At 39.3% G+C, this 23,612-nt stretch overlaps 3 protein-coding genes, 1 long non-coding RNA gene and 1 other non-coding gene across 21 annotated transcripts in view; 1 reads left to right on the top strand and 4 right to left on the bottom strand.

Moving 5' to 3' along the window:
* LOC108165868 (uncharacterized) overlaps nt 1-12,244 on the bottom strand; it is a 29,496-nt gene extending 17,252 nt beyond the window's left edge. The window contains exons 1-5 of one of the 3 annotated variants that reach the window (XR_014085990.1): nt 12,177-12,244; nt 11,426-11,729; nt 10,225-10,349; nt 9,047-9,104; nt 8,721-8,763 (exon numbers count right to left, since the gene is read on the bottom strand). This is a non-coding gene — a long non-coding RNA (uncharacterized LOC108165868). Of the gene's footprint in view, nt 1-8,720; nt 8,764-9,046; nt 9,105-10,212; nt 10,350-11,425; nt 11,906-12,176 lie in introns of those variants that run through there. The other 2 variants (XR_001776197.2, XR_001776195.2) reach the window with 2 other exon arrangements.
* tymp (thymidine phosphorylase) lies at nt 34-12,898 on the top strand. 2 transcript variants are annotated; one of them, XM_081603715.1, is made up of 12 exons: nt 34-432; nt 570-767; nt 4,332-4,521; nt 5,368-5,491; nt 5,559-5,761; nt 6,703-6,801; nt 6,878-7,007; nt 7,081-7,199; nt 7,969-8,131; nt 10,706-10,933; nt 11,445-11,585; nt 11,656-12,898. In XM_081603715.1, exons 4-12 carry the CDS (start codon nt 5,374-5,376, stop codon nt 11,820-11,822), a joined length of 1,368 nt encoding a protein of 455 aa, XP_081459841.1. In that variant the 5' UTR covers nt 34-432; nt 570-767; nt 4,332-4,521; nt 5,368-5,373; the 3' UTR covers nt 11,823-12,898. The 2 variants fall into 2 exon arrangements, with proteins under 2 accessions (XP_081459841.1, XP_081459842.1); XM_081603716.1 differs by lacking the exon at nt 570-767.
* Nucleotides 12,560-12,631, bottom strand: trnad-guc (transfer RNA aspartic acid (anticodon GUC)). The gene has a single exon. It is a non-coding gene; the product is annotated as a tRNA-Asp (tRNA).
* A 75-nt stretch (nt 12,899-12,973) lies between the features above and the next one.
* Nucleotides 12,974-15,363, bottom strand: lsm8 (LSM8 homolog, U6 small nuclear RNA associated). Its single transcript, XM_008400828.3, has 4 exons — nt 15,143-15,363; nt 14,256-14,296; nt 13,853-13,980; nt 12,974-13,252 (listed from the first exon to the last, which is right to left on the bottom strand). The coding sequence occupies exons 1-4, from the start codon at nt 15,171-15,173 to the stop codon at nt 13,162-13,164; spliced, it is 291 nt and encodes a 96-aa protein (XP_008399050.1). The 5' UTR covers nt 15,174-15,363; the 3' UTR covers nt 12,974-13,161.
* A 738-nt stretch (nt 15,364-16,101) lies between these two features.
* Nucleotides 16,102-23,612, bottom strand: part of grip1 (glutamate receptor interacting protein 1) — a 61,005-nt gene continuing 53,494 nt past the window's right edge. For all 14 annotated transcript variants that reach the window (XM_017302728.2, XM_081603713.1, XM_081603714.1 and 11 more), the window contains 4 exons: nt 22,522-22,632; nt 22,317-22,433; nt 22,102-22,248; nt 16,102-21,902 (listed from right to left, as the gene is read on the bottom strand). In XM_017302728.2, coding sequence (XP_017158217.1) covers nt 21,606-21,902; nt 22,102-22,248; nt 22,317-22,433; nt 22,522-22,632 — 672 coding nt within the window. In that variant the 3' untranslated portion in view covers nt 16,102-21,605. The remainder of the gene's footprint in view (nt 21,903-22,101; nt 22,249-22,316; nt 22,434-22,521; nt 22,633-23,612) is intronic.

Below are 23,612 nucleotides of genomic sequence, written 5' to 3'. Positions count from 1 at the left end.
GTTGCTTCAGTTGTGAATAACTGCATGTGAAATGATGCTTTGCCACGTTTTGTTTGTCTACAACAGTGAAATAAGGGCTGGACAATCAATCTATAACCGTGCATTGCGACAGACACGTGATCAATATCAACAGATAACACGTCTGAGAGAATATCCAGTAGTTTCACTGAACCGCAAAGCATTCTGGGGGATGTCAGCAGAGGAAAAGCTTTAGCCAGCTAAGCTAGGTTGGTGGAATCAACTGACTCACTCACTCTTTGGTTGCCTAGCAACAACCTGCTGGGTAATGAGCAGTTTAAAGTCCCGCCTCCCAACTTTGGTTGCCTAGCAACGACCTGCTGAGTAACTGGCGCAGCAGCAGTTTAAAGTTTTGCCTCATAACTGCGTAAAAATAAAGAACAACGGCGTGGAAAGAAAACTGTAGACAAAACGGTAAGCATTTCAGGAATTTAAAATAAATAATCAATAATTATTGATACTGACTGATATGAAACATTCATATTGTGATAGATCTTTCAGCCATATGGTCCGGCCGTAAGTGATATAAGCTTTTTTTTTTGTGCCAATAGCTACTCCCATAGTTAAAACAGCATCCATCAGTTGAAGGGAGAACGGGAACGACTTTTTTAGGAATCAGGCGAGACGGGAGAAACTACATCGCAGACGAGGTTCACAACGTACAGAAGCCTGGGAATTAATCGCAAGTTAAAACATTAAAGACGTTAAAGACATTTCCATTAACGCACAGTTAACTCTGATTTCAAGCGGTGAGCATATTTATTTTCCTCTTGCTCTCGGTGGAGGCGGGCGGTTTTTTCCTCTGCTCCCTTCCTGTTTGCTCAGTTTTTGTCCAAATCTACAAATTATGCATCTGGTCAACTGATCTCTCAATGCAATTGATCAATTTTTCTCGACGAGAAGGCTGGGCACAGGAGCCTCTTGTCCTGCAGGGACACACCAGGCGGGATTCACCCTGGATTTATTCATGATAACAGGATTTCTGCTGTTTGGAGCTTGTGGATCCCTGGATTATCCACAAATTTGTGACGGACTTGACTGAACTGGCGAACACTCAGACTGTTGGTGTGGACAGAGACGAGGACTCTAAAACTCACTAACGGGATGGAATCGATCTTAGAGAAGTTGCTAGTTTCGGCTCAGTGGAACGACCAAACTAATTTGGATGGTTGGGAACTGCGATGTATCGGAGAGACTTTAGGGAAGATTGAAATTCATAATCTACCCGACCTAAAACATTCCGTTTCTGAATTGGCTTTCCCCGTGTGGCCTTGGAAGGAGACATCTTCAATCTCCTTGAAAATGTGTAAACTCCTCACCCCCTCCTGTATCCATGCAGCTGTGGAGCTGAGTGTTCCCAAGGACATCATTCCTCGATAACAACACCTTTATCGGACTTCTGCCGGGAGGCTGAGCAATGTGGTTTCATGGCCCTGTGACGTCATGTCTTTGTTTTGCCCTTTGTTTTGTCTGAATGTTGCCATTTGCCCTAATGTGTCCTTTCCTCTTTTTAGTTTTGTTAGAAACTGTGGAGTTCTCACTTTTAACCCAGAAAGGAAATTGAACAAACTTGGAGTCCAGAGACTCCAGTTTATTAGTCGCTCTTTAGCTTATTTTGTTAGAAACTGTACTCACTATTAGACCAATATTAGGCCTGTCACGATAACAAATTTTTCTGGACGATTGTCTAAAAAATTATTGCGATAAACGATAATATTGTTTCAAGACCCTTTGACACTGATTTAATGGAAATGACTAATACATGTGATTTCCTGATAGATAGACTTTATTTTCAAAAGAACACATAACCCTGGAACTGATCAACTAAATAAACAAAACAACCAAAAACAAAATTAAAATGGATTCTCAGTCTCCATTAACAAAAAACTTTCTTGAATAAAATCTAATCAACATAAAGCCAAAGTGGAAATAAACCAAAAGAGTGCAGATATGAAGTCTGTATACTATATTGCCCTTCAGTTTTTTAATAGAGAAAACGGGGACATCCCACTACCTAATGCAGTAGTTCACACTACACTATTTTTTTGCCCCTATTTTCCCCTTATGACAATCTTAGATCGTTGGCCGATCTAACCGATCATCCTGCGGTGTGTGGTGTGTTACGGTAGATCGTTGTGGCCGCTCCGATTTAAATCAGGGGTTTTCCCCGACTGGCAGCTTAACGCAGCCTGTTGAATGTGACAGGCAGCCAATCAGAAAGCACGGATTCTCCTCCGTGCTTTCTGAGGGGAAATTACGGAGGGGAATCCCAAACAGCTGAAACGGTGCAACCCGAAGTCCAGCGGACATCAGAGATGATTTGTGGTATCATTAATGTTTATTCAACATTTTGTGCAAAGAATATAGAAATGACAAGGAGAGAAGTTGGAGCCAAATTGCTACCTCAGTTGATGAACCCGGAAGGTTTTCAGCTGTTCTTTGTTAACGTGACATAAATAGGTTATAGTGATTTTCATTCAGTCAGGACTTTACGCTGACTCTAGCCACATGCATCACAGGTAGATTCTAGTAAAGCATTGATTAATGCCTGGTTTTAAAATTAGTTAACTGGACTTGTAGCCATTATTTTGTGCCCATGTGTCTGGACACCACTCAGCACGATCGAACCCGATCGAACCGTTATACCTGGGATTTCTGTCAGCTAAGGTGTCTGTCAGGGTTTGAAAATGGCCGACAACTCGTGTCGTGTGCGTTGGACATTAGACTAAGGAAATGAGGAAGGGAGGGTCAGTGGAGAGACCGGAGATGAGCCTTTTTTCATTCAGCGTCATCAAGAGAAAGAAAAAAGGCCGGAAGAGACGATAAAGACGATAATTAAAATGAGGTCGACAGGTTTAATTTATCGTGCGATTAATTGATTCATCGTTTATCGTGACAGGCCTAACCAATATTATACTTATTAGTTACATTTTTAGATTATTATGCAGAGAGACTGAATTGTAGCAGATTTTCAGTTAAATGATTCACCCTCTGTGTGACTAACAAGCGTTTAAATGAGGAAGTTAATTCATTGCAACCGAGAAAAGGAATCAGACCAGAGGATATTTATCTACCAACCCTGAACAGGAGCATCTAGTTTAGACCAACATTAGATTATTTTCTTTCCTTTGGTTTATTTTGTTTGTATTTTCTTTTAATTCCTGTAAAGCACTTTGTATTGCCTTGTTGAATAAACCAGAACCAGAAACTCCTGATGCCATTAATGATTAGAGTTTCATAAAAATATCTTTAATACTCTGGTCAGATTAAGTTTTCTGTAAAATCTTAAATATTCTGGTCAGATTAATAGTTTTCTATAAAATGTTAAGTATTCTGGTCAGATTAATAAAGTTTTCTGTAAATTTTTTTATATTCTGGTCAGATTAATAAAGTTTTCTGTAAAATGTTAAATATTCTGATCAGATTAATGAAGTTTTCTATAAAATGTTAAGTATTCTGGTCAGATTAATAAAGTTTTCTGTAAAATGTTAAATATTCTGGTCAGATTAATAGTTTTCTATAAAATGTTAAGTATTCTGGTCAGATTAATAAAGTTTTCTGTAAAATGTTAAATATTCTGATCAGATTAATAAAGTTTTCTGTAAAATGTTAAATATTCTGATCAGATTAATGAAGTTTTCTATAAAATGTTAAGTATTCTGGTCAGATTAATAAAGTTTTCTGTAAAATGTTAAATATTCTGATCAGATTAATGAAGTTTTCTATAAAATGTTAAGTATTCTGGTCAGATTAATAAAGTTTTCTACAAAATGTTAAATATTCTGATCAGATTAATAGTTTTCTATAAAATCTTTTATATTCTGATCAGATTAATGAAGTTTTCTATAAAACGTTAAATATTCTGATCAGATTAATAGTTTTCTATAAAATCTTTTATATTCTGGTCAGATTAATGAAGTTTTCTATAAAACGTTAAATATTCTGATCAGATTAATAGTTTTCTATAAAATCTTTTATATTCTGGTCAGATTAATAAAGTTTTCTATAAAATATTTTATATTCTGATCAGATTAATGAAGTTTTCTATAAAATGTTAAATATTCTGATCAGATTAATGAAGTTTTCTATAAAATGTTAAATATTCTGATCAGATTAATGAAGTTTTCTATAAAATGTTAAATATTCTGGTCAGATTAGTGAAGTTTTCTATAAAATGTTAAATATTCTGGTCAGATTAATGAAGTTTTCTGAATGAACTGCAGATTAAAACGTCCCACCCGAAACGGCGAAGCGACTTAAAATGTCGCTCCTGTTTTTAAAGCGAGTTATTTTTGTTTTTCTCCAAACTGCAGATCCTGACATGAAGGTACACGACAGTCTGCAAACAAAACGGAGATAACCACAACATGAAAGTCAACGTGACGCAGGAGTTTCCTGTAAACCGACTGGCTCCTCCCCCTGCTCTCTGATTGGCTGACGGGGCGCCGACCTGCAGGTGGGTCGTTCTGCCAACAGGTCAATGCCACTTCGACTGCCGAACAGGTAAGACCCATCAGCTGCGCGATGCCTCACTCACTTTGACTTTTATGACCAGCTAAACTCTACAATTAAATCAGATTTTTCTCCATTTAAAGCCGATTTTATTGGTTGGTTAATGACGCTGAAGGTTAGTCATAAAATAAAAGTTGTTACAGCTGAGCAGACAATAAACTGGCAGAAAATCTGCTGAATTGTAGCAGATTTTCAGTTAAATGATTCACCATCTGTGTGACTAACAAGCGTTTAAATTAGGAAGTTTATTCATTTTTGAATTAAAGAGCCTCAAACTGGACAAATCTGCATTTTAGACACAAAAACTGATGTTTTTATTCAGCAGTACCAACTAAATTCAAGTATTTTTTCTAATCAATTCAGTTAAAAACATAATCTATTTAATCACCAAAAGAGATTAAATAAATTACCAAAAATGGAGAGTCAGCTTTCAGTTTTTATGCTCCTCTAATTTGAAACAAACTTCCAGAAAACTGCAGAACAACCGAAACACTGAGTCCTTTAAATCAGGGCTAAAAACACATTTAGAGCTGAATTTGATCAAATATAACTAGAAAATATATTATATTGATCTGGATTATAACTTTTATAACTTCTCTTTATGTTTTCATCAAGTAAAACAATTTAAATGGTCATTTTTTAGCTCATCTATTTTGTAATATGTCGCAAGATGTAAAATTAAATCTTTCAAGGTTTTTATTGTTATAATGTCATCAGAAACTCACTCAGAGTCGATTTGATTCAATCAGCCCCAATTAAAACCCAATAAAAAGTTGGTGTTTGGCTCAGTAAACATCCAAACGTAAATACTGGAGCTGAAGATTCGCGCTTCTCCAGGCCGCCATGCTGTCCATCGCAGATCTGATCAGGAAGAAGAGGGACGGAGGTCAGCTGACCGATGAGGAGATCAAGTTCTTCATCGAGTCTGTAACAACCAAACGGATGCAGGACTGCCAGATTGGTAGGAACGGCCCGATTCAGAGCCAAACCGAAACCGAGCGGCTTTTATTTCTGCCTCTGCGCTTTAGGGGCCATGCTGATGGCGATCTGGCAGCGAGGGATGGAGGCCGCGGAGATTCGCACGCTGACCCGGGGGATGATGGTGTCCGGGGAGGTGATGAGGTGGCCGGACGGCTGGAAGAGGCTGATGGTGGACAAACACTCGACGGGAGGCGTGGGGGACAAAGTGAGCCTGGTGCTGGCGCCGGCGCTGGCGGCTTGTGGCTGTAAGGTAACACCTGGACCCGGTCAGCGTTTCTACTGGGAAACCTTGAATAGTTACTCGTATGGATCCAATAAGGAGTTCTTCCCCTTTATTCTCCTCTAATGACGCTTTATATTTAGGTTTTGTGGGTTTCATGAGGTAGACTTTGAACTAGGACTGAAACGATTAATCGCATCAATTGTGATTAATTGATTATTAAAATAACTAATTTCGTAATCGATTAATCGTTAACTGGAGACTCAAAAAAAGTCATTTACTAAAAGAACAACAGGTTCAGAGCTGTAATTAAGCCAAAACTTTACAAAACAAGATGGGAAAAAACCTTCAGAAATACATTCGACCCAAAACTACAAGAGCAGCAGTTTTAACTTACAAAACAAAATTACCTCCTTTTGATATCCAATTATTCATCTGTTAATCCAAAAACCAGTAAATCACCAGATCAGCTCAACGCAGATAATCTGAGCAGAAATAGTTGAGTTTAGCTGCAGATTAATCCTTTGCTACAAATAATCAAGCGTTTATTAAAGAAATTCCGTTATTTTAGGCAGTAAAATGTTTATTTTCTTATTTTAAAAATAAATGTAATCATTCGTTTATTTGCATCTTTTAATTTTGGTATTTTATACATAGAAAGAAGTCTTAAGTGGCTAAAATGTCAAATCTGCAGAATATTTTATGCGATTGTCAGATAAACATGATGCTAATGCTAATGTTAGCATCCACATTTCTAAGAATATTCCATGAATGATAGAGTTCCTCAAATCTCAAATAACAGATTATAAATAATAAATATTTGTCTATTTATTCAATAATTTAGAAGGAAAAAAGGTTTTCTGAATTGAAAATGTTTATTTAGTTGATATAGTTTGGTTAAAATGCGACCTCTGACCTTTACCCTGACCCTTCACCTGCAGTAAACTCTGCGCTCGTTTCGTCTTCGCCAGGTGCCGATGATCAGTGGGCGGGGCTTGGCTCATACAGGAGGAACTCTGGATAAACTGGAATCCATTCCAGGATTCAACGTCCAGCAATCAGCCGACCAGGTGAGGAGAACTAGATTATTCCTCCAGATGTGAAACACTGACAGGAAGTGACCAACCAGGCGTTTCCTGTCTGCAGATCCGGACCATCCTGGCCTCCGTGGGCTGCTGCATCGTGGGTCAGACGGAGATGCTGGTTCCGGCTGATCGGGTTCTGTACGCTCTGAGGGACGCCACCAGCACCGTGGACAGCCTCCCACTCATTACTGGTACTGAACTGGGATCAGTGGGACGGCTGGGATCGCGGCGTACATGTGAACGAGCCGCTGTTGGGTTTTTCAGGTTCCATCATCTCAAAGAAAGGAGCCGAGTCTCTGTCTGCTCTGGTGCTGGACGTGAAGTTCGGAGGCGCGGCGCTGTACAAAGACCTGCAGAGCGCCAAGCAGCTCGCTCAGCTCTTAGTGAGTCCAGTTCCAAGATGGCCGCCTAGCAGTTCATGTTTAAAAAACAGCTAAATTACAGCGTTTCAGAAATCCAATCGAGTTTTTGGAAGAATCTGAAATGTTTCCATAGTTCAGAGTGATGTCAGCGCGCAAAGGGCGGCCATCTTGTTTTACAGCTTCTGTTTATTTGGACTTTAAATTTAGATCAACAGAATATTAAAGCCAGAATACGAATTTTTTAAATTCCGAGAAAAAGTTCATGGAAATTCAGTCGTACTAATACGAGGATAAAGTCCAAACAACATTAAAGTGTTAATATTACCAGAATGAAGTTATGATATTAAGAGAATAAATAATTTAATCAGAACTCCTACATGAAAAATAACATAGAATATGAGAAATGTTGAGCTTTTATGAAGTTCAGTATCGATTTCAGAGACAAAGTAAAACTTCAAATTTGAACACATCAAATTATTTTCAGCAGTTTGAGGCGACAACCAAACGAATAAATAACAACATGGACTGAACTGCTCTAGTTAAATCCCAACATCTATTCACATTAAAACGACTTTCTTGTAATTTAAAGATGCTGTTCTGGAAAAACTGCATCTTTATTCTGCTAATATTATGACTATATTATCATAACTAAACAAGAATCCTCCGTTGTACAACTCAAAAAACACTTTTTGAAAATATTTTGGTTTTGAATCTATTAAAATCTAAGTGTTGTAGATTTTATTTCTAAGCGGTTTCGCCCGCTCTGGTAAAACCTTGACGTTTCTCTCAGATGGAAGCAGGCAACAGCCTGGGCATCCGAACGGGAGCCGTGCTGAGCCGCATGGACGGGACCATCGGCCGATGTGTGGGAAACAGCCTGGAGGTGATCGAATCCCTGGAGACGCTGAAGGGAAACGGGCCCGACGACCTGATGGAGCTCGTCACGACGCTCGGTAACAACAAGAACCTTTTTGGTACCAATTAGTCCCACAACGGTTTATAGATCCAACCAAACAGCTACTGAAAGCTAAATCTGTGCTTAATGAATAAAAGCCACAACAGAGTCTGAGGTACTCAGAGCAAAGCGTAGAAACGGGGTGGAGTTCCACCTGGAGCCGTCCTCTGTCCGTCTGCTTTTCATTCCAACCACAAACGTCCAGCTTCAGAACCAACAGCGAAACTCAACATCCATCACCGACTCACAGTCTGGCTACCAAAACATTTGGCCCCGTCAGAGTTGGTTTGGTTTGATGAGAGGTCAAAATCTCCATCAGATGTCACATTTATAAGAGTCGACTGCCCGTTAATAATAAACGGAAATGGGGCAAAATACGTTGTCAAAAAATAATATAAGAAATTTTAACTACATACATGTGAGATTTGAGCTTTTTTATACACTAGCTAAAAGGATCAACATTATGAAAAAGACAAAAACAATCCAGCAACAAGAATCTACAACAATCCAACCACAAAACCTTCTGGTGGTTAATTGTTGTAGCTTCTTGATATTCTGTTAATTTACATTAAAAACAGAAAACTCACCGTTCGCTCAAATCCACCAAGCCTCTTCAAGGTCGACATCCTCCTGAAATCAACAGTTACAATCTTACAAGATTCTTCTATTGTTTTAATTTTTAACAGCATTTTGAGTTGCTTTTAATAAAGGTTTATATTATAAATAAAACTAATTGATTCATTAATTTAATAAAATGCTTCACATTCAGCTAATTAATGCTAAAAAAAAAAAGTTCTGTACTGGTTAAATGTAAACAGCTACACATATTTCTGGTTCTTTCTCAAAACTGAACAGCAACTTATTTAACACTTACAGACAGAAAATTAATAAATGTAATTCAGACTGATCTTACCAGATCAAGCAGCAGCAGCAGCAGTCTCTCCAGAGGTTTCAGTCTGGTCAACCATTTCCTAAAAATAAAATCAAAAATACAAAGAAAATTCACTAAAACTTGAAGGGTTGCAGTTTTTGTCTTTATAAATGTTGTTTCAGTTGAGTTCCAGATTATCCTAAATAATCTTTTGTTTTTACGCTTAAATTGACCTTTCTTATTAAAATTAAATGATCTTTCATCCTTTAAAACTCTATAAAAGTGTATTTTAGTGGGAAAATTATTATAAGATAATATCTGCTATGAGTTATACTGCTAAATGTTTATTTTACTTCCCACCTGATGAAGCTCAAGGTTGGGAGCCGTTTCCCAACCTGCCTCTCCTCTTGTTTTGGATCCTTATGCTAATTATCAAAGGCCTGTTGGAGCTTTTCATTCAGAACTGCTTCATTATTGATTGTCTTACAAGCTCTCTGTGTTGTGCACAATGTATGAAAACCCCTGATTGAGTGATGTCACCTGATAGTGCTTGGTAATAAATGTTTCCACAATATTTACTGGTGATAAGTGACAATAGATAACCACATAAACTGAGGAGAGGGGAATCCATTGCAAACGTCTTCTAAACGCATAAAGAAACTTAATATTTTACTATATTTAATTCAAAAGGATTAACGAATGGGTTGGTTCATAAACAATAGGATGATAATCAATATTTTAATATATTAACATTCTTTAATTGTCCATACTTATTAAGATATGGACGGAAAATATTTAAATTAACTTCTGCATGTTTCCAGACTGCAAAGTAATAATTTCTTCAACATGAACTCCAGAAGGAATTTGGTTGATCATTAACCAGTCAAGCATGAACTAAGGAAACCAAAGCCTTAGCTTAGTGCAGTATTTTACTAGGTTTTGATAATATGAAGCTTTTCTATCACATATTTTTGTCAAAACTGTGCATTAAAAACCTGAACTAACCGATAATTTTCTTGTAGTGTATTAAAAACAGCTAAAATTGGGCGCTTTGCAACTAATTAGCTGCAAAACTTTAGCTCCAACTGTCGCCAATTAGCTAAGTGCTGCGGTTGGCTGCACAGCTAATTATCTAAATTTTGACATTTAATATCGTCTCAATAGGAATTTAATTGACATACACGCTAAATAAAGCGAAAACAGCATACATTAGTGTTTACCGTCGTTTGGAAGCGTTGAAACGGGTTGGCATTTATTAAACTCCGACGTTGTAGTGGTTCGCTGGGCTAACGTTAGCCTCATTAGCATCTGGTGCGCGAACAACTCAATGAGGAGTTCAGGAAAACTGGGAAATCAAAGCGTTTACAGTTGGATTGGTTTTTTTCAGACATTTTGATTCTACATTTTAAATAATCCACCACAATGGTCTTTGTCAACAGTGTCCAAGACTTTCTGAAGATCTTGTAGTTTTTATGAAGACTTTGGCTACTGCTTTTTGCACTTACTTTCCGTCCATTAGCGGACAATAACTGCTTATTCTGCCATCCCAAACTGCTCAGCCTTTGCTGATGTGTTTTGACACATCAGATGTGTTTTGACTTAATAACTCCTTGGGAGACAAGTTGTCTGGTGTTAAAATTAATATTAAAAGTGCTAAATGGCAGAAATTGACCGAGAACGCATCACTATTGCTTCCGGTAGGTGGAATGCTGCTGGAGATGACGAACCTGGCGCCGGGCCTATCAGAGGGAAGAAAGCAGATTTACGACGCTGTGATTGGTGGATTTGCCTTGTCTAAATTCGAGGCCATGATGACGGCTCAGGGCGTGGCCAATCAGACGGCCAGGATGCTTTGCTCCGCCCACACTGATTACTACAGCGTCCTGAGGAAGTCTGATCATCAACTGGAACTGAAGACTCCTATAGATGGTCAAGTTTAACCATAATGAATAATGATGCTGACTTTAACTTTCTGAGATTAAATCTCAGAAATCTAAGAGAAAATTTTGCCTCCTCAGAATTCTGACTTTAATCTTTAGAGATAAAAAAAAAACAGATTCTGGAAAAAAATTCAGAATTTAGAGGAAAATCCGAATTCTGAGAAAAAAAAATATCCTGTTTATTCTGAGATGAGATCAAAAGTCAGAAATCTGAGGGAAAAATTCACATTTCTGAGTTTAATCTTCTGAGAAAAAAACTCAGAATAACGAGATTAAAGTCAGATTTTTTTTTTTACCCGTGCCGTAATATTCTTCTGTTGATTACTGATTATAAATCGGTTAAAAATGGAGGATCGGCTTGTATTTTAAACGGTTTTGAACTCCTCATACAGCACACCTCACATTTTCACTCTAACTTACGTCTTCGTTATTTTCTAAGTAATTCAAATATAAGTGGTTAATTTCTTGAATTAACGCTTACCCCCTTTGTCTTCACCCAGGAGTTGTTGTAGGTGTGGATGGTTTGGTTCTGGCTCAGGTTCTGCAGAAATTGGGGGCGGGGCGATCGAAGGCAGGTGAGCCAATCAACCACAGCGTGGGGGCGGAGCTTCTGGTGTCTCCCGGTCAGACTGTACAAACAGGTGAGACTCTGATGACAGCTTGTTACCTGGTTTTTACCTGAGTAATTTGTCTTTTTTGTTGTTGTTCCAGGTGCCTCCTGGTTGCGGATTCATTATGAGGATCCGGCTCCGGGTCCAGACCAGATCAACCTGCTGCAGAAAGCTCTGAGTGTAGGAAAAAACAGCAGGGAAGCAGAACATGGATGCACTTTAGTAGCAGAAGTACTACAGCCTCACCGTGATGTTGTATCAAACTGATCCACACTCTGTGGTTTCTGTTATAATCCTAAAAGTAGCAAATCTTCAAATCAAAAAGCAGAGTTTCTGTATATCCATTAATTTATCCATTAAACATCCACCTTTTTAGGTAATAACTTTTAAAATTTGTTAAACTTAAGGGATGCACATACTTTTTCAGTGTGCTGGGATTAAAACGTAATGAAATTGAAAACAGTAAAATCGTATTTTTGTAAGCTTACTACCAAAACAGTAATTCGAGGACTTTACAAAGAAGAAAATTCAAAGATGATTGCAAAATAAAAACAATTCTAAGTGTATTAAATAGAAGATAAATAAACAAAGAAACGTTTTTAAATAATTTTAGTGACAAACCTTTCAACATACCTCTTTTCAGAACATCATGTTTGGGGTCTTGGCGCCCTCTGCTGGACAGTTAGAAAATACGCAGCATGCGTAAAAACGTAAACGTAAAAAAAAAAGGAATTTCAACTGATTTCAATAAACTGACCGACGTCCAAGATAGATTGCCTCTAATTTGATATAGCAATCAGTAGCAAAACAGTACACGAAACAAATTAACGACAACAAATATTGGAGGAAAATATTAAGCAAGAACACGCATAATCTTTCATTTTTAAATGAAGAATCTTTATATATACATCAGTGATGTGAAAGGCGCATAATTTGTCAAGGAGATTATGAATAGTTTATACACTAAGATGTAAAGCGGGAAAAAAAAATTAAAACGGTAATTTCTCCCCGTCGGGGAATCGAACCCCGGTCTCCCGCGTGACAGGCGGGGATACTCACCACTATACTAACGAGGAGATAGCACTAACCGGTGCTAGTGGGGTTTATAAAGTTCGAAACATACCGTTTTGATCGTGACGTTTTCACGGTTCGTGTCGGTTGGATCACTTCCTCCAGTCAATGTCGGTTAATTTTGTTTTTGCCGAATGTTTCAACAGTGAATTTGAACAAGATTTAATTTTATCTTGTGAAAACTGAAAGAAATGTGCTGCTATATTTTGAATGTATTTGAGATTTAACGTTATGTTTTAATGAAAATACAAAATAAAACAAATCTGTTCCATAATTTTTTTAAATACCATGGTCTTAACGTATAGTGAATCTGTGTCCTAGAAAATAACAAAACAAATTAGATCCAATACAAAGACAACAAAAAATTTAAGTTTATTAAAAATGTCTCCTATTGAAGCAGAGAAAAGCAAATTTTGATACCTAACAGTTCAATTTTCTTTATTTATAAAATCCCACAAACAAACAGAGGTACATAAGAGGATAAAGTCATTATTCAGCTTGCAAACGAACACACAGCAGAGTCGGGCATTAAAGGTCAGTGGACAACGGAGTTGAGCGGCTCGGCTCTGATGTTTCCCAGGTCCAGCGTGGAGTCCGTCTCCTCGTCAATCTCTCCGATGACGGCTCTGAAACAGAACAGACCGATGAGCTTCGATCCCTGGAGTTCGCTGTGGAGCACCTCAGAGCTCAGTGTTTAGCACAGTCCAGTTAAAACAAGACGTTTAAACTAAACGCATAAAAACACACAACCATTCCCCTCCTCACTGTCTGAACCAAAACTCTGACATACGAGGGAGACAACAAATCACAACACAGCTTGAATTAATACTACTTGTTAATATTCAGCAACATTGATTAATGAATATATAGTTAATCACATTAAAGGCTTGTGAAATAAAAGCCTTGATTATTTAAGTCTCCGCTTTTAAACTAAGACTCTGCAGAGGTTGGTTAATTGCATTCTAGCAGGCCAAGAGGTAGTTTTAAATTTTTAGGATGTTTTCCGGTAGAATCAGTTCAATTAGTGACCAAATTAAAACATTTGTTATATTTTCAGCTGCTGTGGTTCCTTCTCTCTCTGTTCCGAGTCAAACCAGCCAAACCCTTTGAAAAACCTGTTCCCCTTTCTCCATTTCTCCAGCAGATTTTCTCATTTTGAAAGTGAGTTTTAGACTTTTTAGTCAATATGACTTCGCTGATTAATAGGCAAGAAACAAACAACTCACACATTGTCTCCTCTGACGATGTAGAGTCCCAGCACCACCTGCTCCACCCCCTGAGTGGAGCTGAAAACTCGCTCATGACTCTCGTCCAGGATCAGGTTGATGGTCTGATCGAAGCCCTTCAGGGTTCCCTGAACAAATAATCAGGTCACATTTTAAAAAGTACAGTCAGTTCTTGAAAAACTTATTTTTCTCCAGATATAAAACACAAATTTGTTTTAAAGTTGATCGTAAAAGACCTGTTCAGCAAAACAAATACGTTTTCTGATAAAATATAAAAGATTAATCTTTCATACCCCACTTAGCGTCAATTAGTGTTGAAATTGTGAGGATGAAATCTGATTCTAATTAACCCAGATGAATCCATCAGTTCATAATGTCCTCCAGTTAAAATGCGTTTACTTACTACAATCATCCTGCCGTCTGACGTGACAATGGCCACGGTGCCTGAAGCAGCAGCAGCAGTTAAAGAAACAAACATCTGCAGCTTCATACAGTCACAACAGAGAAGTTTAAAATGCTGTTTGTTATTCTCAAGTTTTCAAATTAAGTTTCTAAAACACAAAATCTTCCTTCTGCACCATTAAATTCATTTCATTGAGAAGTCAGAGACATCCAGAGGTTTCTGCAGCACTGCATTATGATGTAATAATTAGAAATAGTAGTAATAACAAATGTGTTTTCATTTGGTACAAGCAGAAAATTATAATTAGCACAATAAATGCTTAGAAACATGTCTCTGTGTAATTAATCTATGCGTGTAGCTGAAATAATAAACTTTTCTATCAAATTCTAATTTATTGAATACGACTGTATTACTGTGGCTACACGGAAAAATATTGAAAAATCTTCTGTTCTCATTTACCATGAGGATACAATTATAAAGCTAAAAGACGTTTTTTTTTATTATTCTGGTTTTCTATTCCACATGAAACCTTTTCGAAAAACAGACCAAATGTAAATGCATCATTAACTAATCTAAAACTAGCACAATTTCCGTATCTAGATATTTAAATTTTTATAAAATAATGTTATAACACTGGCTTCCGAAAACCAGCAAACGAGTTCTCAGATTTTTCTATGTTAACATTTCTCTCAATTTTCTGCTTCAAATAAAGAAAATAAACCAAATATTCCTCGTAGCTAGTAAGGTTAGCGTGTTAAGCTAACTAGCATGTCTTCATTCTTTTTAAAGCGGAGTTTGCCTATTAGCTGGCTAGGCTAACTAGCATGTCTCCATTCATTTAAACGGACATTGATTAGCAAGTTAGCGGGCTAATAGCAGCAGGATACGGTTGATGTAGCTCTCCAAGGCGGTGGACATCCTTAGTCCGGAGCTCGGTGTTTATTTCTGCTGCAGACAAAATTGGTAAAAAGAAATGTATCCCGGTTTTTTTTTATATCCACGTTCAAAAGCAGCCGCGGAAGGTAACGGCAACAAACCGGAGAAAAGTCCGGACTAGTCTCCCACAGATTCACCGAGCAGGTCAGGCAGAAGAGGAGAGCGCCGAGTGAAGAAGTCACATCCGGTTTGGTTTAACGTAAATAAATAAAATAAAAGTAAACCACTCCACCTTACCGTTTTCTGATAAAGTACTAAAATGCTTTAATATTCATTCGTGGAAAATAACTGGCTGTACTACACATAAAAAAGAAAAAAATGTAAATGTGATCAAAGTTGCAAGATGGTGACCGGAAATCACCACATTTTGTTCAATTTAAGCAAACAACACATATCATAGACTAATGATTAACTGCATAGGCCATATTTAGTTTTTCTTAGTGTTAATGAGAACTCAAGAAACATATTTTCTGATAGTTATTTAATATCTTAACTATTTGTTTGTAAGGGTTGCCAACTTATCCTTATCAAAAATAGTGAATATGCAGTGCAAGATTGAAAGTGACATAATTCAACTAACAAAGTTGTGTGTAAGATGAGAAGTGCATACTTAAATATATATATATAGAGAGAGTTCCGTTTTATTGCAATAAAAGGGTATGAAGGGTTACCAAAGTTGCTGTTTAGTACCTCCATATCTCTCTGGTCCAGATTCTTAGGTTTGCCAATCAGCTTCTGCGAAAATCCTTAAGACCAGAGATGACAAAGCCAAAACCTTAAAAAATGACAAACATCAGCAGATACAGATAAATCATGTATCACATACTTTAACAATGTATTTCTGACAAAGGAGCTAAAATTGATGGGAACAAACATGTGTCTGTGTGGGCAATAATGTGAAAAACATGGATTTCAGTAGGTTTTCATCTTTATTGTTGCTCAGTAGTAGTCCATACAAAGGGGGGGTGGAGTAGATCAGTGGAGCCCGACAGGACCAGGACAAACACCAGGAACGTCATGCTACCAAAGTATTAAATTTGTACAAAAATACTTTACAACATCCCTGTTCCTTTAAAGAAAAAGAAAAATACAGTTTGGTTGGTTGGTGAAGCTACATGGAATCTAATCTGACCCACTATTTTAAATGGCAGTGCAGTGCACGTGTGTATATATGTGTGTGTGTGTCTGTGTGCACATGTTTTGCTGAGGTTAATCACCAGAGTGCAAATCCCTGCAATATTACACACACATACACACAAATACAAACGCACACTCTAACATACGTACACACTTTTTATTTACATACACGCAAGCACAGTGTGTATGGCTTTGGACCTCACTCGTCAAACCTTTTGAAGCCACGCCCCTCAGCTCTGTGGGTGTTCTCATTGGTCAAGAGGTTTGTGTTGACTGAGCGCTAAAATGTTGTCGTTAGCTAATGTTTTGTTCATGTGGTAGCCTGGTTTGTTTGCCATGCTTGCATATATATTGATAGTAGCCACGTTTTACCTCTCAATCGTACATGAACGTTCAGGACAACTTGGCCTCAACTACAAAGCTGGTTTCACAAATCCAAGCCAATCCCGTTTCTATAAGGAAAAAACAAAGTATGGTGCTAAATTATGGGTCAAAGCATTGTAAGTTGGCTGCAGAATCATTGTTTCAGCTGTCCAAGGAAGTAAAACTGATGAAAGTGAAGGATGTTGACCCATTTTTAACTGGGATTCTCCTCCCAAACGTAACTTCTGTGCAATATAGTTGTATAAATAAAACAACATGGTAAGAAGTGAAGAAGTTTTGACTAATTCTGCTTTGTGGTGTAGGCCAAGATTTGGTACTATCATTGTTCTCACTCTTAGAATGTCATTTTTAGGGCTGACCCTACAGTTCATAGTTACTACGGGTGCTTTCCAAAGTCAGGGATATCCCAAGGATGCTATGTTCATCTTTGTACTCTTTTGCTTCCTTCTACCTATTCATCTATCCTTCTGGCTTGTGGTGCAACAGCATCAGGAATATCCCCAAATGTCCAGCTGAACTGTAGAAATTCTGAGATATTCACAAGTCTTTTGTTAAATGAAATCTCTCCACGAAATCATGGAGACCATGTTTCATGGTTCCTTCCAGTGGCACCAGCAAGGATCTCCAGTAAAAGGCATCTATAAAGCATTTCAACCAATGTTGAAACCATCTCAGGTGGCGTCGCTCCGTGCAGAGAAGCAGAGACTCCAATCCCATCAAGTCTACCTTATTCCTAAGTAAGGTTAAAGTAGTCATCTTGCAGATAAAAAGGTTGTGAATTCAATTCTAGCCCTTCCCGCCACATTTTGAGGTGCCTTGGGCCAATGGACTCAACCCTAGTTGTCTATTGAAGTGTGTTCAATGGCTTAGCGAATGTGGCAGAAGCATAAAGGCACTCAGTGGAAAGCAGAACTTAAGGCCCCCACATACAGACGTACTGTGCGCAATCTGTGAGCAACGCGGACTCTATGCACTCTCTGCGGTCGGTTGTGATTTCATAGGCGAGTACACTGACTGCATATATTTCTTGTGACAAATTTCTTAATTTCAGACAATCTGAATGAATGCTAGCAAGATTGATGAGCTAGATGGTTGCCTTCTCAATTTCTTCTCCACCATGGCAGCAACCACAAACCTGTCAGTGCAGCACACTGCGCAACAGTCAGGCTGTGCATCCCTGCAACTGTTTTGCCGACTCATCAGCGACAGAGTACGAATACATGGTCGTAAAAATGTACCTTTGCGCAGATGTGTCCAGTGGATGTCCAGTCCACTTTGAGCGAATGTGGACCTCTCCAAAGTAGCAATGCACACTTCTTACAACCATAGTTTCAAACTTAAAGGTGCTACTCTTTCTCACAGCCATTTTATGCTCAGCTAAAACAGACCTGCCAGAAGTCCAGATTTAAGAGGGCACTTGCATCCGTTCTGTTTCATCACAAAATGGGAGAACAAAGATATCATCAAAGGCACTCCACACCAAAGTAACACAAAAATTGGTTGTAATGACAACAGAGCTTGAAAACCTGCCTTCTTGATTTTGACCAGCAGTAGGAAAAGTTTTAGGTTTTCAGAAAGCAAGTGACTGATGGATGAATATCTGCCTATGAGGTCAGGTTGAGGAGGCACCAGGTCCATCTAACAGACCTCCAGAATATGTCTTGGCCACAGAGGATTGCTAAATGTTGACCTAAGCTATTCTTCTCCAGGTGCAATGTGGTTAGGATATCTCCAAAGGGGAGTGTCTAGGAGGAATCCTAAAAAATTCCAGTACCATCTTTGGTGACTTCTTTGATGTGAAGCAGATTCTCTACTCTATGTTCTTCCTTATCACCTTATCTCTAAGGCAGAGCTTAGCCACCATACAGAGGAAGGTAATTACAGAAACCTTGGTACTGAAAAGAGTGAAACTTGTTACCCGGGATGTGACCTAACTTCTCACTCTGGTTTTAGTGGGACCAAATGAACTAAGTGGCCGTTTAGTCCAACAAAATACTTGGAACTACCATCAAAGTTTCACAGCCACACTAATGACTTCATAGTTCCTTCCCTCTTAAAGATAGAAAAAAGGTAATCCTACAACGTAATGCTAATGGTTGCAAAGACATCCTTCAAAGAATCCGCCCTTCCCAGTTGATAGCCGGGTACTTTGTTGACTGCAAAGACCAGAAGTGAGCAGCTGTGAACTTGACAGTCTAGCATTTCAGACGATGCATTTATGGTCACATGATCTGACAACCTTCATTGGCTTCTTCGTCACCCTTTGAAAGATTCAGCCCTTGGATGCCCATTGCTAGCTGACTGGTCACCCACCAGCCACTTTTTGGGATATTTAATGATCTGATGGAGCCTTTACCTCAAAACAGATCTAATTTAATTTCACATTCTAAATCAGGAAGTACCTTGACTTTGAGAAGCATCCGTACAAAATCTAATGTGCAAGCCACATGCTAATCAGCTGCTCAGTTAGTAAACGTTAGCCCTGTTGTGGCATTGTGCAAGGTCTGTGCTAGTTACAGACTGGCCGTGCTTGCCCTGGGTTTGATTACTAACAATCTACTAGGTGATTAAACTAGTCCTGACTACCTTTGTGCTGTGTTAGCCCTGTGCTCGATGTTTGCTAACCATACGTAGGTAATGTGCTTATTCAGATTAGAGAATCGGAGTCAACCAGTCAATAACCCACTGCATTGGACCCTCCCAGCTCAGGGAGGGTTCCTATTGGTTGTTGATGCTGAGGGAGGGTTCTGATTGGCCAGTTTAAATAGTGAGTTCAGACTGAGAAGAGCAGGAAGATGCTGACATCCAACGTAAACAGTTACACATCATTCGCTCTCAAACACACACAGAAAATGTGTTTACTGTCACAGTTTTCCTGATCCGACAGGTTTTTTTCTCGTGTAACATCGTTTTTGTGGTCATGAGGTGAAGGTTACTGGGATTTGATGGTCTAGATGTGAACAGCGACGTCAACCATTTTTCTTTTTAATCTTCTGTACATCTTTTTAGGTTTGGTTGCCACTGAAACGAACAGAGAACTGACAACAGTCAATCAAAATCACACTTATTGATTAGCATAATAGGTCACCGTTACTGGGGCTGGAAAAGGGAGGGCAGAGGGGGCATGCTTGGCCTCTTTTCTGGGAGCTGATTGGCTCTCCTCAACACATACACTAACCAATCACACACAGGCAGGGAACTGTTTGCTTTCTGATTGGTTCCAGCCAATCAGCCGATGTGCCGTCGTCTCTTGTCCTGGCTGCTGATTGGTTGAGGGAAGGAGAGACGTTAGGGTAAAGCCAAGACAGGAAACGGAGTTAACTGGCCTCGTTTGTAACACACACACACGCCCGCGCGCACGCACACACACACACACACAGACATACACAGTGTGGCCAGTCCAACAGCTGTAAACCGTAGAAAAAGATTCTTATTGAACTGCTCAGTGTCATCATCATCATAATTATAATTACTCTGCATCTTTCCGTCAGCAGCTCATTTATGGCACAAAACTAAAAATCCCTACAGTAAATTCTCCATCTTTGTGTCTGGGTTGGTAGGGATGCTCCAATCAGTACCAACTGATTCAGAAACGCGTTTCAAAATGTCCAAATTGAAATATTTCAGCTAAAAAGTGGTAAATTTCAGAAAATCTTTGAATATGTATTCACACCTTCCCAAGCAAACCGGACTTTCTAGACAAAGTAGAGTTTGATGTAAAGTGGACTAAACAGGAAATACATCCTGAACCAAACCGGTTAGGCCCAGAAACTGTCTGCTTTCCTTAACCTGAAACCGCACTCAGTCAAGTTTGGATTTCTTTTAGTGCTCACCAGAATGTTAAACAGTGTTTGAAAGGTTATCTTCATTAAGGCTAAAGATCATTTTGAACAGGTGCATCCACAGCGTTTGAAACCCAAAGCCCAGAGTGATTTTCTGAAACAAAAAGAAGTGATACGGTCTTACTTTGGACCGGTGAGTTCTGATTATTAAAGATAAAACTGAATTACACCTTCACTTCAGGTTGTCTTAAGAGAAAAAAACTAGATCTAGACCCTCAGATTGGAGCATCCCTCGTCTCCTTGGCAACCTTCCTATATATTGTTGGGTTCTGGATTCAGGACTCGAACCCAGTCAGTAGTTGTGCTGCTGTGGTTCTGTAACCACTAGAGCCTGAAGCCGTTATACTGGAACCAGAAGCCATGAAGCAGTGGCCACATCTCTGCCACAAAGACCACAACTAGAACCAGCAGGTGGTTCTGGACTGCTTGGACCAGTAAGGCCATTACCTGTGGTTTTGGCCAACTTAGAACCAGGGTTTGAAATCGAGACCAGAATCAATGTCTTGGACCAGTGAAGACCACTGGCTGTGGTTCTGACCAAGACCAGAACCAACATGCCTTTCACCAGACAGTCCCGGGTTGAGCTCCTAGAACCAAGAACCACTGACCCAGAAGAAAAAAACCATCCAATGTGGTTCTGGTTTCATTGGGCCTCCATCCTGCAGATGCAGTTGGCTGCGTTCGTGGCTTCGGTTGGACCAGCAGCTCTGGCTTTGGACTCAAGGAACCACTTATTCCAGTAGCTCCAGCTGTGACTCCTGTGGGATCAGTTGGCCCAGTATCTAGAACTGGTTCTGGTGACGGTGTGAGGAGGCTTCTTCCAGTCCACTGGTGTGCTTTTAAGCTGCTTCAGCAGTTCCAAGGGTCAAACTTAAGAGGTCAAAGGCCAACGTCCATCCAGAGGGTGTGTGTAGCACCACGAGAGGTCCACTTTGAACCAGTTTAAGCAAACCAGTTTGATTTCCATGATATACTACTGGCTTCCCCACTGACCTCTCCGGTCCACTCTGGTCATAAGCGGCTGATTCCAGTTTGATCCGGTTCTTGTCTGCTATAAGGAGCTGTTGGTGACCTGCCCCACCCCCAACACGTCTCCCGGTTGGTTCCACTTGATCGGACCGCAGTCTTCCACCTGTTCCACAGAGATCTCTGCCGGCCCCACCTCAGCACTGATTGGCTGAGGGGAGTGCCTGCTGTTGGCCATGCCGTCGTTGTGGTTGGCCAGCGGGGCGGCGGTGGAGGAAGAGGAGGGGTTTCGGCTGATGACCAGTTCCAGCCGGTTTGGAGACTCTGCGATGAGAGGAACGACGAGGCAGCAGTCGAAGTCCCTGGTCCGGACGTGGTTAATCTAACGGGACAAGTTGGGTTGTCAGAACCAGGCTGGACTGGTAATACAGTGTTTTAAGTAAATTTCTCCAGAGCAGTATTTATGCTTACAACTTTTATCGTTATCGCAATCGCACCTCAAAATATCGCAATAAAATTCTCCAGACATTGTTAGAACAGATTAAATTTGTAACTGCCAGGTTCTGTTAGTGGTTCTGTACCTGTAGTATTCGGTCATAGGCACGGAGGCCGCCCCGTTCGGCCGGCCCACCCGGTCGGATGTTATTTACGTAGACGCCGCGATCCAACAACCCGTCAGAGACACTGAATCCGAAATCCTCCAGGTCTGAGGCCTTCTCCAAGGTGAGCTAAACAACAGAACCAGAGTTAAAACGTGATTCTGAAGACGGCAGCGCATGCAGGGCGGATTCACTACCTTATGGAGTTCCACAGGGTTCTGGTTTAGGATGTCGTTCACTTCTTGCCTCATCTTTTTCATTGCAAAGGCTCTGCGTTGGGGGTCAGAGGGCAAGGTGTTGGAGCGCGGGTTCACCTGAGGAAACCAATCGAACGTCACTGAAAACACTCGGAAAACGGTGAACAGTCAGAGTTCGTGAATGAGACCGAAAGGATTCTGGTACCTGCGGTTTGGAGCTGTTTCGCTCCTGGAAGCTGGACTGGCGGCCCAGCGTGCTGCGCAGCGGCGTGGGGTCATGGTTCAGGCTGAGCGTGGAGCCCGACATGATGGTTGCCTGGAGATGAGGAGAGGAAACCAGCAATCATTAAAACCACTGGAAGGTCAATCCAAGGTCGTCTGAGGATGCTCAACATTAATAAGAACAAAGACTTTTAGTTTGTGTTGTTAATCGGGTTTAACAGCCCGATGCAGATTGTTGGACAGAATCGTTTACCTGCCAGAGCTTGGAAATAATTCAGCATCTCGTAATGAAAAATATTCACGTTATAAAAAGTTTTATGTTTTAAAATGACCTGTCATCAACTCTTTAAAACCAGAAACTTTCTTGGTAAAACGATATTCAAAACTCGTTTTATTATGAAAACTCTCTTTTTAATACATTTAGCTTCAAATGAAACCTAAACTTCATCTCATCATAACGAGAAACTTTCTCATTTGTTTCTCATTTTATTGAGAAAGTTTCTTGTTATAACAAGTTTTGTATTTTATTATAACAACATTCTTGTTTTAACGAGACAGAACAGAAAACATTTCCTTAAAATTAAAAATTTCTCATTGTGAAAACACCAGTTTTACGTCTCGTTAAAACAATGATGTTCCTCGATTTAAACAACACGATCATGTGAGATTACAACTTCAGATTATGCTGTTATGACTTTTCTTATTTAAAAGAGAAGATATTTTAAGTTTAATAAAATAAAAAACTTGTTGCAATAAGTTAGAAAACGAGAATAGAAGTTAACATTAACCCAGAATCTAAAACCCACTTCAAGTTTATTACAAGCATTAAAAAGAGGTCAAACAAATAAATGTAAGAAATTAAGATTTTATTTATTCCAGGTAATATGATGCTGCTGTTGAAACTTAAAGCATCTATTTTTAGAAAATGAAGATGGTATTACTTTATATGCATTAGTGCTTCTAAGACCCACAACTTTTTCTCTTAATTAATTTTTTTTTCTGGAAAAATAGTGTTATTTTTGTTAATATTCTAGCAATATTCTCATAATTAAACAAAATACTTCACAGCCTAGT

Source organism: Poecilia reticulata, chromosome 23 (genome assembly GCF_904066995.2).
Source record: "Poecilia reticulata chromosome 23, P_reticulata-male-v2, whole genome shotgun sequence".
NCBI classification, from domain to species: Eukaryota; Metazoa; Chordata; class Actinopteri; order Cyprinodontiformes; family Poeciliidae; genus Poecilia; species Poecilia reticulata.
Note: the sequence above shows the minus strand (reverse complement) of the source record. Positions and strands in the feature narration are given on the sequence as shown.